Source organism: Ovis canadensis, chromosome 15 (genome assembly GCF_042477335.2).
Source record: "Ovis canadensis isolate MfBH-ARS-UI-01 breed Bighorn chromosome 15, ARS-UI_OviCan_v2, whole genome shotgun sequence".
Classification (NCBI taxonomy): domain Eukaryota; kingdom Metazoa; phylum Chordata; class Mammalia; order Artiodactyla; family Bovidae; genus Ovis; species Ovis canadensis.
In genome coordinates, this window is record NC_091259.1 from 29341530 (window position 1) to 29355436 (window position 13907).

A 13907-nucleotide genomic window follows, 5' to 3' on the forward strand; every position below is an offset into this window, starting at 1 on the left:
ATAAACTGTCTTAGAACCTAGTTTTTTGTTGTTGTTGTTGTTGTTTGTCTGCCTCATTGTGTACAGACATTTCATATTTACTTTGGTACTTTCTGTAACATTTTCATATGCATATCTTATAAAAGTTTGCAGTCAGTTTTAGAGAGATTATTATACCCATTATACAGATTGAAAAAAAAACAGGACTGAGAAATTGTAATTTTCCCAAGTCAGTGGCTCATATGAAGTCAGCAAGCACTGATCGCCAGGCCAGCAGCCTCTTTCACCCAACAGTCCACTCTACCTCTCATTTTGGTTTGGATTTCTTCTTTCTTTCCTTCTTTTTATTCTTTCTGTAATAAGATTTGACTCATAAGTCAATCCTAGACTAGAGAAGATTTTTTGGTTCTATGCCGTATAGACTAATGCTGAGTTCTGTGCCAGCTGAAAGTGCTGGTAAGCCAGCAACACCTCAACTAAAATTAATTGAAACCACCAACCTACTATAGAACAAGGAGTTCAGAGAGGGAAAACATCTTATAATTACTGTAGTTCAACTGCTAAATCAGTGCTTAAATGCTTTCTTTAACACTCCAGACAAAAGGTGTTTCTGTCCCTGCCTGACCATCCTCAGTGACAATGAAGTCACTGCTTATAGCAGCAGCGGTGCCAATTTCAGAACATCGGAGGAATATTTTTGTCTATTGTCTGCTATCTCTCTGTCATTTTGTCGCAGTGAAAAGCAAAGATTTTTTTCAGTAATTAGAGCTACAATATTACCTAAATCTGGATCCTAGCTCAGTTGTTTACTAGCAGCTATGAAGCCTTTCAAATAACTTAGCCCCAGACCTCAGTTTCTTCATCTGTGAAGTAAATCAAATGAAATAACACACGTAGCCTTGTATTTAATTTCAGAAGTTAAAAATACATTAAGTAGGGGACTTCCCTGGTTGTCCAGTGGCTAAAGCTCCACACTTCCTATGCAGGTGAGCCTAGGTTCAATCACTGATCAGGGAAGTAGATCCCACAGGCTGCAGCTAAGACTAGTTGCAACTAAATAAATAAATAATTTTTTAAAAAATACATTAAGGATTAGTGCAGTGAAGAGATTAAAAATAACTTCCTTGTTTAGAACATTATCTTCTTAAAACAATTCAGTTGACCTGTTCACCCACATCAGGTGGGAAGATGATGCCGCAAGAATGTCACTCTATAATCTGAATCATGCAAATCCAACTTTTGCATCGTATCCTAAGCACTATTTCAAGTTGCATCCAATCCTTGATCTTGTAATTAAAGCATAAATCATAATCTTTCAGGAGTAAATCTTGGCAAATCAAAAATACAGAAAAGAGGACACTTTGGGGAGCTGTTGTGTAAAGGAAGGAGAAGTCTTTCTTTCACTTAAGCAAATCTTGGACCAGTTTCTGTCAGAGAGCAGGCACTAGGACTAAATGACCTCTGTTGAAACCACTTCAAATTCAAGTCTACCATTCTAATAAGAAAATAACATCACAAAAATTAGCCCTTGAATACATCCCTAGAGAAGTTAACCTAATTATACCATCTACATTTGATTCTTACTATTGCATTTGCTTAAGTCCCAGGAGACTACAGCAAACGAGTTTATCAAGGAGTGAGAGTGAAGCACACAGTCAAAGACCTACTGGCAGAAAAACGATCCAGGCAGACAAGTAACTCAAGATTTAATGTAAGTCTCAGTTAAATACATTCTAAAGTCTTTGGGAACTACGTCCTCTATTAAGGTTAGTTATCTCCCCTCCTTTTATCTTCACACCAGTCTCTCACCTCTCGAGTCTGATATTCTCCATAGCAAGTGTTAGCCAGGGTTTCCCTGGTGGCGCAGAAGGTAAAGAATCTGCCTGTAATGCAGGTGACCTGGGTTTGATCCCTGGATCAGGAAGATCCCCTGGAAAAGGGAATGACTGCCCACTCCAGTATTCTTGTCTGGAGAATTCCATGGACAGAGGAGCCTGGTGGGCTACAGTCCATGGGGTCTCCATTGAACTGGCACACACACTATATAATTACTGTTATTAGCATTGTGGCACATCTGTCCATCTATGAGCAAGGAATCCAAGAGCTCTATGAGTTTATAGGTTGCCCACTTCAGCTCATGGACATGAAAGGATGATGTATCCTGACATTTCCATTTACCCCAGTCAGGAACTAGCAAAGATTCATTTGGTAGAAATAATGCTGACCTTCACTCACAGCAGGGGAAATCACGCATTCATGTCCAACTCTGCGACTTCATGGACTGTAGCCTGCCAGGTTCCTCCATCCATGGGATTTTACAGGCAAAAAGACTGGAGTGAGCTGCCATTTCCTTCTCCAGGGGATCTTCCTGACCCAGGGATTGAACCCAGGTCTCCCACACTGCAGGCAGACCTTCACCCCCATGTTATTCTAAATCTGATACTGGCAACTTATGAACAAACAACTTCTCTGTAACATGCAAAATCAGATTTTAAAATCCTGGTAGGAGTTGTCTTAAGTCTAAAATCTCTGTCTGTCACCCTTGTCTTCATAAATAGCTCCGCTCTATACCTAAAATGTTTAAGTAGTTACACCCAAATCTCCAACAATGGTTCTTGAATGGAGATAGCAGTTGGCTATCAGGTTGGGTATATAATCACTCACCTTATTGGGTGAAACATAACATGAATATCAGACATCCCCCAGGGCATTGCTGGGGTCAGGACATGGGAACAGATGACCAAAAATAAAGGAGGGGCCACATACTGCACCAAGCACAGGAGCTGGGATGCAGTGCAAACTGGTTCTTCTAGTGTGTTCTGCTCCGAACATCAGCACTAGCTTCAACACTGCTGTGGAGTCAAACTTCTGGGACATGTTTCAAGTGAACTGACTCCAGATTCAATTTCCTGCAATCTAAGAACCCCTTTTATTTTGGGGTCTTCATTTCTTTAGAACCTCCTCTTATCTTCTAGTTCAACAAATGGAGCTAGGTTGATAAACAGAAATCTGAATAATTGGCTTCTTGTCTGCTCCTAGTACAATGTTTCTTCTAGAACTTCCTCAGGATCATCTGGGATGTGAGTTAAAAGCATCCCTATGGATTGAGTCTCTTGAGAGAGAGAGAGAATTCAGAGTCTACTCTGAGTGAACCACAGCTGCATGGATGCAATGTGGAGTGCTTGGCCACCGCTACCGCTAGGACTGTGAAACTTGCTAAAGTTCCAGGTGTGCGGTCAGTTGGGAAGATAAGAGTAAAATGAGCATGATGCCATAGACAAGGAGCTGATAGTGTGTCTACCCCGTGTGAGTCAGGGCATAACTCCCTCCTCTACATCGTCGTGGATACACACACACAATGATAAGGCGCTGTACCAGACCGAATTATATAACAAGACAAACAGGTTCCTATTCAAATGGTGGAAGTAACTATATTTTTATTTTAAAATTCCCTAACATGATTTTTTAAGCTCTGTGACTGTGTTTTTTTTTCATTTTTTTTGATGTGTTAGCTTTTTTAAAAGACATAACAATATAAACAATAATAAGTCATATTATATTGTAATTTTAAAATGCAGACTCCTTGTCTTTATACCATGTCTACGAACATAGAGTTATTACAGGGCTGGGGCCAGGGAATGGTCATTTTTAACAAGCCCCTTGAGTGATTTCTTTGCACATCACAGTATAAGAACTTCACGGCAGAGCAAAGAGCAACTATCAAACCCCCTCCCCCCAGCCAAGTTTCTTATCTCTACCCAGATAAGAATTTGCTGAGCTATTGCAACTGGCCCAGTGACACTGTGAATGTTATACAGAAGTGGGTATGGGAACCCTGTGATACATGGTCTCTGCCATTAAACATCAAATCACCTGGTGGAAAGGAAAAATGCTTATATATTTAAACAATGTAAGACCATATAACCAAGCACTACACTGAATGCTCAAGACAAAAGATCAGGCAGCATTGCCACGTGATATGTGTACTGGGACACTATTTACATAAGCACAGTTTAAAGTGCACTTCCTGTGTATTATCTCATTTGACAGACACACTAGCCCTGAGAGACTGATATTGACGTGGTTTTCCATTTTATAGCTGAAAAAGTTAAGGACAAAAGAAGGGAAGGGATTATTTGCAGGTTACAGTTAATAAGTAGCAAGTCTTCTGACACTCAGTTCCATACCATTTTTAAAGGGAAGAACCAATGTGGACTGGAGTAGAATCCTCTGATTCATGCAGTTTTCACCCATTTGGACTGTCATCCCAAAATACCATAGATGAGCTGGGGTAGCTTGTGTGCATATGTACTCAGTTCTGTCCAACTCTTTGGAACCCCATGGACTGTAGCCCATCAGGCTCTTCTGCCCAGGAGATTTTCCAGACAAGACTACTGGAGTGGGTTGCCATTTCCTCCTCCAGGAGATCTTCCTAACCCAAGGATTAAACCCGAATCTCCTGTGTCTCCTCATTGCAGGTAAAGTCTTTACCAGTGAACCACCTGGGAAGCCAAGCTTATGGACAGAAAACACTTCTCATAGTTCTGGAGAAGGGAGGTCCAAGTTTTGGCTGCAGCATGGTCAGGCTATGGTGAAGGCCCTTTCCCTTTTCCGGGTTGCAGACTTCTCATTGTGTCCTCACTTGGTGGAAGAGCACAGGGAGTACTTTAGAGCTCTTCTATAAGGGCACTAATCCCATTCATAAGAGCTCCACCCTCATGACCCAGTCGCTTCCCAAAGGCCCCACCTCTAATACAATACAATCACATGGGACCTTAGGAGTTCAAAGTGAGTTTGGGGAGGACACGAACATTCAGACCACAGCACATGCAAAAGAAATCAAAGCATAAGAGAATATATCATACAGAAAGGACTGGAAAGGGGCAAAAAAAGCTCTGACTGTGGTCATTCTTCTCAAGCATCAGGTACACAGGCAGTATGAACTCAGCCCTAATTTCCTGTTGTCATATATTACTCGGTGTCTCACTGCTAGTAACTTCCTCTCATCTTCATTTCAAAGATATTTTAAATGTGGATAATTAAATGCACACAGTTCTAATATTTGACTATTTAGACTTTAGATATCTCCATGAATTGATTTTGCCAACTACTTGCTCACGTTTCATCTCAACCACTCTTCCAAAATATCTGTATATTCCAAGAAAGATAGCATAATAATTAATCACCGACTGTTAACTTTTTCTGTCCCTGTGGTAAACACAACTCAATGAGCAGGAAACATGGAGAGTCACATTACTGACAGCACCTCCAGGGCTCTGATGGCTTGAGTAATACTGACACTTCATCCTTTTTCATCCCAGTTCACTAGGTGACAATGAGTCTGATATCTTAGATAAGTTCAGATAGGAAAGTCATCCTAACACGTGTTCAAAATTTGCTACTGATAATGTGGGTAATAACCAGTCAAAGTTAACTTGAGGAGATTGGAGGCCCTACCATACTGTTTTACTGTAAATATCATCCAAGATCAAAAAAAGGGCTTTGCAGGTGGCACTAGTGGTAAAGAACCCACTTGCCAATGCAGGAGACATAAGAAATGTGGGTTTGATCCCTGACTTGAGAAGATCCCCTGGAGGAGCAACCCACTCCAGTATTCTTGCCTGCAGAACCCCATGGACAGAGGAGCCTGGTGAGCTACAGTCCGTGGGGTCACAAAGAGTCAGATGTAACTGAAGTGACTTAGCACACATGCAGGCCAGAAGACAAAAAGATTCTACAGCAAATCCTGTGGAACCTGTGAATGCTCACTTAAGTGGCAAAATATGTGATTAAGTAAAGGATCTTGAGTGAAAGCACTTACCTTCTTAGGAAAGAGGTGGTCCCTAAATGCACCCCCATGTACCCTACAGAAGGGAGATTTGCGAGGAGCATACAGAAGAGAAGATACACAGGAGAAGAAGTGGCCCATGACCAAGTACGCAGAGTTGGGACCACGTGATTATGCAGCAAGGAAGGCAGGCAGACACCAAAGCTGGAGGACCCAGAGTGGGCGCTGCCCTCCAGGCCCCGTAGGAAGCAAGTGCCACCAACACCTCGATTTGGACTTCCCAGAGTATGAAAGACTAAACTTTGGTGTTTTTAAGCCACCCAGGTAGTGATAATCTTTTCCAGTAACCCTAGGAAACTAGTACACAGATACGAAAACTGTGTCCCTTAGATAAGTACTCTCTAGGAAGCATCTATTTGATGCCCAAATTGCTGTTCTGCTGTCTGTGACAGCCCTAGGATAAGTTAACATGGGTTATGTTGACTCATCTTTACCACAGTTTCTTTCACGAACATCTGTTTTTGATACCATGAAATGTTCTCACATTTTTGCAGTAGGAATCAAAGAGGAAAAAAAAATCTCTTGCCTCAAAAGAGACTTTCACCAAAGATTGAACTTAAAACCACTTCTGTTCATTTTAGCCATAATCCTGTGGTTTCGTACTATTATCATGTATATCTGTTTTTAAGTAATTGCTTCCTTTTTTTTTTTTTCAAATTTTTTCTGGATTACTCTTTACTACACTACTAGATTTTCGACTAGAAAAATTCAAAATAGGAGCCACTCACTATCTCCTAGCACCAAAAGATGTATATTTAGAATTTTGATGTAAGTTTATATTGCACCATTTTCAATTACACTATTTCAATGACATTTCATAAAAACTGTTCTTTGAAAAATTTTAACAATATCAACAAATTTCAGTGAACTCTCAGTTATCGTTAGTAAAATTTAAAAGAAGAAGAATCAATAGATGAATGGATAAACTGTAGTACATATATACAATGGAATAATACTCAGCCATAAAAATGAGGTGGATGAACCTAGGGACTATTATACAGAATGAAATGCCAGAAAGAGAAAAACAAATATAGTGTATTAATGATGACACCACCCTTATGGCAGAAAGTGAAGAGGAACTAAAAAGCCTCTTGATGAAAGTGAAAGAGGAGAGTGAAAAAGTTGGCTTAAAGCTCAACATTTAGAAAACGAAGATCATGGCATCTGGTCCCATCACTTCATGGGAAATAGATGGGGAAACAGTGGAAACAGTGTCAGACTTTATTTTGGGGCTCCAAAATCACTGCAGATGGTGACTGCAGCCATGAAATTAAAAGACGGTTACTCCTTGGAAGAAAAGTTATGACCAACCTAGACAGCATATTCAAAAGCAGAGACATTACTTTGCCGACCACAGTCCATCTAGTCAAGGCTATGGTTTTTCCTGTGGTCATGTATGGATGTGAGAGTTGGACTGTGAAGAAGGCTGAGCGCCGAAGAATTGGTGCTTTTGAAGTGTGGTGTTGGAGAAGACTCTTGAGAGTCCCTTGGACTGCAAGGAGATCCAACCAGTCCATTCTGAAGGAGATCAACCCTGGGATTTCTTTGGAAGGAATGATGCTAAAGCTGAAACTCCAGTACTTTGGCCACCTCATGCAAAGAGTTGACTCATTGGAAAAGACTCTGATGCTGGGAGGGATTGGGGGCAGGAGGAGAAGGGGATGACAGAGGCTGAGATGGCTGGATGGCATCACGGACTCGATGAATGTAAATCTGAGTGAACTCTAGGAGTTAGTGATGGACAGGGAGGCCTGGCGTGCTGTGATACATGGAGTCGCAAAGAGTCAGACACGACTGAGCGACTGAACTGAACTGAACTGAATGCATAAATATGAAATCTGGAAAGATGGCACTGATGAACCTATGTGCAGGGCCAGAACAGAGACACAGACATAGAGAACAGACTGTGGACACAGTGGGGGAAGGAGAGGGTAGGACGAACTGAGAGAGCAACATGGAAACATATACATTACCATATTTAAATTAGATAGCCAGTGGGGATTTGTTGTATGACACAGGAAGCTCAAACCTGTGCTCTGTGACAACCCAGAGGGGTAGGATGGGGTGGGAGATGAGAGGGAGATTCATGAGCGCGCAGCTATATGTATACCTATGGCTGATTCATGTTGATATATGCAGAAACCAACACAACATTAAAAATAATTATCTGCCAATTAAAAGTTAATCAAATTTTAAAAATACACCTGGCTAAAATAAATAAATAAAACTAAAATAATCAAATATATTTTAAAAAGAAGAGGCAGTAAATCTAATAGCCACAATTTTTCATTTTGTTTTGAAATTCCATGTACAGTTTGCAGGCTATTGAACTGTCTAATCAATTTTTCCTCAAACTATGATTAGGAGTCATTTAAAATTATTGAATACACAACAGTTCCAAGAGGGGAAAAATTCTAAGCTTGCTAAGTAGGAAACGGAGCTCAGCTTGGAGTTAAAACTGAGTAGTGGAATGGGGGAATATGGTGCAGTAAGGGGGATTAAGAATGGGCTTGGTAATCAGGGTCTGATGTTTACTCTATTTTATTGGTTTATGGACATCCTAGTAGTTACCTGTTCTGCTCATTCATCAAAATACTATAATGAAGAACAATAAGGAAATAGATAGGAAAGTGATTTTAAGTTAATATTCTACATAAACCAGAGGAAAAACAAATGATGATTCCTGGTGGTTTTTAGAAGACCCAAACTGAGAAAAATGTTGAGGAGCTATATCCCAAGTGAGAAATATATTTGGATTAGACCAGCCTTGAATTATATATCATATACATACACAAACCAAAATCTATTTCCACTCAACATGATCCTTTTTATATTAAACTCAAGTATCTGCTTTCCAAATAGTAAGCATCAATAGTTACAGTTATTTTCTTTTTATATATGTTCCTGAATCCTTACGCTTAAACTAGCTGCTAAAATCTCTACATCAAGAACATAAAGGATAAGGCTACACTGTCAGCTGGATATCTTGGTTAATCACCCTTTCCTGATTATTTTTGGAAGTAAAACATTGTAAACACAAAAAGAAGCATGACAATAGTAGATACTGATGGAAAAAACTGGAAGAACAGAAGGTGAATGGAAGTCATATAATACGTTTATGGCATAGATTATATGAAAGTGTTTGATCTTCCTTAAGAGGTCGGTGACCTCTAACTGTAGAACAGATGCACATTGTCCAGCTCCATCTGTAACAACTGTCTTTCCATCAGGACTGCTAGTTAGAGATTTGTTTTGTTCTATGCCCAGCTGCTGTTTTGTGGCACCAGTCACACGCGCATTTCGGTTACCACCAAATGTAAACATGATGTTCGTATCTGTGATTTGCATTTGAGTTTCTCATGAAGTACTAAAAAATGAAAATAGGCAACTAAAAATTGCATGTTATAGCATCTCAAAGTTTCTTTGATTTCCGTGAAACTTTGGAAAACACATCTGAGACTTCTTTTTGGCGCTAAAAGAGAAATTGCTCCCTCCTTGGTCCATCTGAATCCCCTCCTTCTGGATATCAGTGGTCTCCAGGAATTCCTCTCTCTTCTCTGGGCCTCTGTCCTTGTCAATAAAAGCAGAGTTTCGTTGGTCCTACTTCAGTATTCAATTTTAATACTCAAACTTTTAACAGTTTATCCCATCCCCTTACTTCTTTACTATTTGTACTTCAAATGTTCCCATCTCACTATGGTTTGAAATATACCTCAGTCTCTGAGAACCAGCTCACATTCCAATTCCAGCATCCTTGAGCTGAAGTTTCAGATCACTGTGTCATCTGAGAACCCGCAGTGCTTAGATTTGCAGGGGTTTCTCATCTAAGACACAGGCAGCATAGCATGAAGAAGAGTTTGGACTCTGGATCCAGATGACCTGAATGCAAATTCCAGCTCTGCCATTTGCCAACTGTATGATGACTGTAAAGGTACTTTAATCTTAGTGTCAAAGGAAGAGAATAATATCTGCCTCCCAAAGTTATTGTAAGTGTTAGATTTAACATGTGTCAAGGGCTTACACATAGTATGTGTTCAATCAATGCTAGAGCATTAAGTACTTCCTCTAATGAACATTAGTATTCAAGTGATATAAGAAACTCACTGAACTGAAGAAATGTACAGTCCAGCTGAGAGAAGGAATTATGCACGAAATAAGTGATTAAAAATTAGAAGACAGCTTTGGTATCCAAGTGCCAAACACGTGACAGCAACCATCAAGAGAGCAGGACAGAGGTTGCAAAGAGGGCGAGCAAGCCATGGTCAGGGGAGGTGAAAGACTTCTTGGAAGAGTGTGAGACTTGAGCTAAGCTGGGAGAGAAGAAAACTCAGATGGGCAGTGAGGAGGGGCAGAGTTCAACGGAAAATGAGGAGGGGTGACCGTCCAGAGGGAGAGGAGAGACTCTGTGATGTGCAGTGGGTGCACCCTCTTGGTCCAAATGGTGAAGAAGTGAAGTGGCCTGGTGTGTGACCTTTCAAAATTTAGTTCTAGTCTTGCCTGCAGAGGTCTCCCAGACACTCCCCTCTCTGCCCATAGCCTCTGGTTGGCTGGTACATGGGGCATGGCACGTTCTAAGTGCTCAGAAAATGGCAGTTTTTATGGTTTTCCTAGTATCTGGAGCATGGGAGCATTTGATAAATGTTATCTGTCATGTTAGTGTGCTGTGAAAAGGAAGATATCCATAGGTGGTGGTGAGCTCTGAACAGCAACCTTGGGAAATAGATACTTCTGTCATCATTACTACAAATTCTAATACTGTATAAATAAATTGGCTACTAGAAAGGCCAGGGGATGCCTTTTGTAGATTTGAAAAATTGATTCACTGTGAGCAAATGAAACAACAAAACAATGGAAGCAACAGTTAGCAACATCACTTTTATTGTGACTCAGCAACACCAGCAACACCACTCAGTCCTCCCTTATACATGTGCTAGGTCACTTAGCCATGTCCAGCTCTTTGCAACCCCATGAACTGTAGCTTACTAGGCTCCTCTGTCCATGGCAATTCTCCAGGCAAGAATACTGGAGTGAGTTGACATGCCCTCCTGCAGGGAATCTTCCCAACCCAGGGATCAAACCCAAGTCTCCCACATTGCAGGTGGATTCTTTACCCTCTGAGCCACCAGAGAAGCCCAAGAATACTGGAGTGGGTAGCCTATCCCTTTTCCATGGGATCTTCCCCACCCAGGAATAGAACTCGGTTCTCTTGCATTGCAGACAGATTCATCAGCTGAACTACCAGGGAAGCCCCCATTATACATGAGGAGACAGCTAAGCTGAAGCTTCAGCTTGATGCACTTCATTAAGATAGTCAACAGCTCCCAACCTGCAGTCCTAAATATCCAAAAACATAACTAGCCTTGAATAACAAATCAAGTGTTATACTTATCCACCACCACCATGGATGACTGTTTTATGAAAACACTGACTTCAAATGGCAGGAAGAAAGAAATAAAAGTCTCAGCATTTTGATTAGGATGTGCTATCAATTTACTGACCTAGCAAGTTACTTCTTTAAGTCTACATTTCCTCAATTACAAAGGATCATATAGTCATATGAATGGTATGGGTGGGAGGGGACCAGCACTCACAGTGTTTCTGATGTGTCCCCCTTCTCCCCACTGGGTAACGCTGTTTATCTTTCTGCTTTGCTAGAATTTCCCAACCCCTAAACGTGTTCCACCCTACCCCCAACCTGATGGGTCTACCCAAAGCCAAGCTGTAATCCCTTCTTTATTCTGAGAAAGATAAATCTCCTTTCTTCTAGTTCAGCTAGAGTGGCAAATTGAGTTTTCAAGGGAAATTGGCAGTAGAAAAATCACATAAGGCACAAGAACAATTACACGGAGTATAAATGTTCTACACTAGCTTAAATATCTAGTCAAAGACTGGCACAGATAGAACAGCTGAGGTGACTTCTGGACCTGAGTCCTCTTCTGTCCTCTCAATTTTCTTTGGGGTAAATAAGAATTCTTAATAATAATAGCTAACATTTCTTCTAGGCTCCAAAGTAAAGATGTCACAAATATTTTCATTTATTCATTTTAGGGTAAATTTCAGTTATCAACAAGGAGCACCAATAGCTTTAAGAAGGTGACGCTCATATCTATTTTTCAGACGAGGAAACTAAGAATGGGGTAGGAATCAGTGGAGCATAGATTTGAAACCAGGTTTGTTGGACTTCACAGTCTTTGTTTTACCCACCACATTGCCTTCTTAAGTTTACATTTCTGGCCCAAGGAAGGACGAGCTTTGGGAATAAATAACCACTTTGCTTCGGGTCCTCACTCAGTCCTGAGCTCACCTTCCACACTCCACACAGGCCGTTGGCCCATCGTGTCCTTCACTCTCTTCTCAGCCACAAGCCTGTCTCCCTGCCTGTCCCTGCAGTGATTCTGTATACCGCTCAGATGGTGCCACACACGGTCCAAACCAGAGCCAGGACCTCCCTCTCCTTTGACACCCAGACATCTTGGAAGAAACTGGACTTAATTTCCTTCCAGAACCTATCTCTAGCTCCATCCCAGAACCTGCTACCCGAGTATCATTCCTCTCAGGCTCTGCATGGCACCTGGCCCTCCCTGTAAAAGAGGAAAGCATTTCCAGAGCCAGAGTCCAAGCACACCACACGGACCTCACAGAAGCTTTCTCTTCTTGAGCTCTCTAGGTCTGCCTCAGCCAATCTATTTCACCCTGACCTCCTTTTCTTGCCTGAAGCTTGCTGCTCTGATCTGCCTTCAGCTGAAGTCTGATTTTTTTTCTGAAAGTTGCTGACCTGACCTGAGAGGCTGATAGCACATAACTCGCTCCTGGGACAAGATGTAATATACCACTCTCCCGCCCAAGGAGGAGGAGACCCATCTCAGCTCCTTTCTGAAGGCTGGAAGAGACCCCAGGCTCAGGGAAATGCCGAGCTTACCAGTTCACTCTGGGCATCCACCTCTTAGATGCTCTCCCAACCTACATGGTGTTCCAGCACTCTCTCACAGTTGTACACACTAAAGAATCATATGCATATGCTGAAAAAATAAAATAGCTAGTAATGAAAGGGGAGTCAATTTCCTTCTGCTCTTATCTTCTTATGAATATATGGTAAAAGAAGGAGAGAGACAGACTACCAAGAATCTCATTTCCTGGGTGGGTCTTAGAATTCCATGCTAAAGACAGATAGATGTAATCAAGATATAATTTCCAAACTTTTCTAAAACTTGGGCAATTTATATACATTGTGCTATTTCTCTTTGATATTCTAATGGTGGTATTAAATAACAATGAAAATTCTAAGTGAAAGGAAGAGGCAGAGTGTAAATAAGCCCACAAACTGATTTGTGCATGTATGCTAAGTCGCTTCAGTCCTGTTTGAGTCTGCAGGACGCTATGGACTGCAGCCCTTAAGGCTCCTCTATCCATGGGGTTCTCCAGACAGGAATATTGGGTTGCCATGCCTGCCCATCCTCCTCCATGCTTTAAATATAAATTTAAATTTATAAATTCAAGGAAGCCACACATAAATTCAAGGAAGACATCACAGCCATTGCAGCCCTCTCTGGACTTGTCAAGTCAAGAACAGAGAACAGGCATATTCTGTTGATTCCATGTTCTGGTCAGAGGCATCTCAAGCTTTGAAGCCATGTAAGTGCAAATTGGGCTTCCCTGGTGGCTCAGACAGTGAAGAATCCACTTGCAATGCAGGAGACCTGGGTTCAAGCTCAGGATTGGAAAGATCCCCTGGAGGAGGGCATGGTAACCCAGTCCAGTATTCTTGCCTGCAGAATCCCCACAGACAGAGGTGCCTGGTGGGCTACAGTCCATGAGGTTGCAAAGAGTCAGACATGACTGAATGACTAAACACAAGTGCCAATTATCTGGACCACTGCTATTACAAGAAATCTTCATGCTCTTCTATGACTTCTAAAAATTTACCATAAAAATTAGTTTTCATCTCTTCAACTCTTATAAACCCATCCTGTAATGTAGTCTGGCTTTAGTAAAAATTTCCTGCTCCCCTGGGCGCAGCAAATGGTCATCAGATGGCCCAGTGTGTATCTTTCTGCTTTGCTAATGTTTTGTTTTTCTTACT

General features: G+C 41.3%; 1 protein-coding gene across 1 annotated transcript in view; it reads left to right on the forward strand.

Annotated features, from left to right (window-relative positions):
* The first annotated feature begins 389 nt into the window (after positions 1–389).
* The window catches only part of POU2AF2 (POU class 2 homeobox associating factor 2), a 31894-nt gene continuing 18376 nt past the window's right edge, over positions 390–13907 (forward strand). Inside the window, exons 1-2 of the mRNA XM_069555083.1 lie at positions 390–435; positions 1581–1690. Of these exons, the coding sequence (XP_069411184.1) occupies positions 390–435; positions 1581–1690 (156 nt within the window). The remainder of the gene's footprint in view (positions 436–1580; positions 1691–13907) is intronic.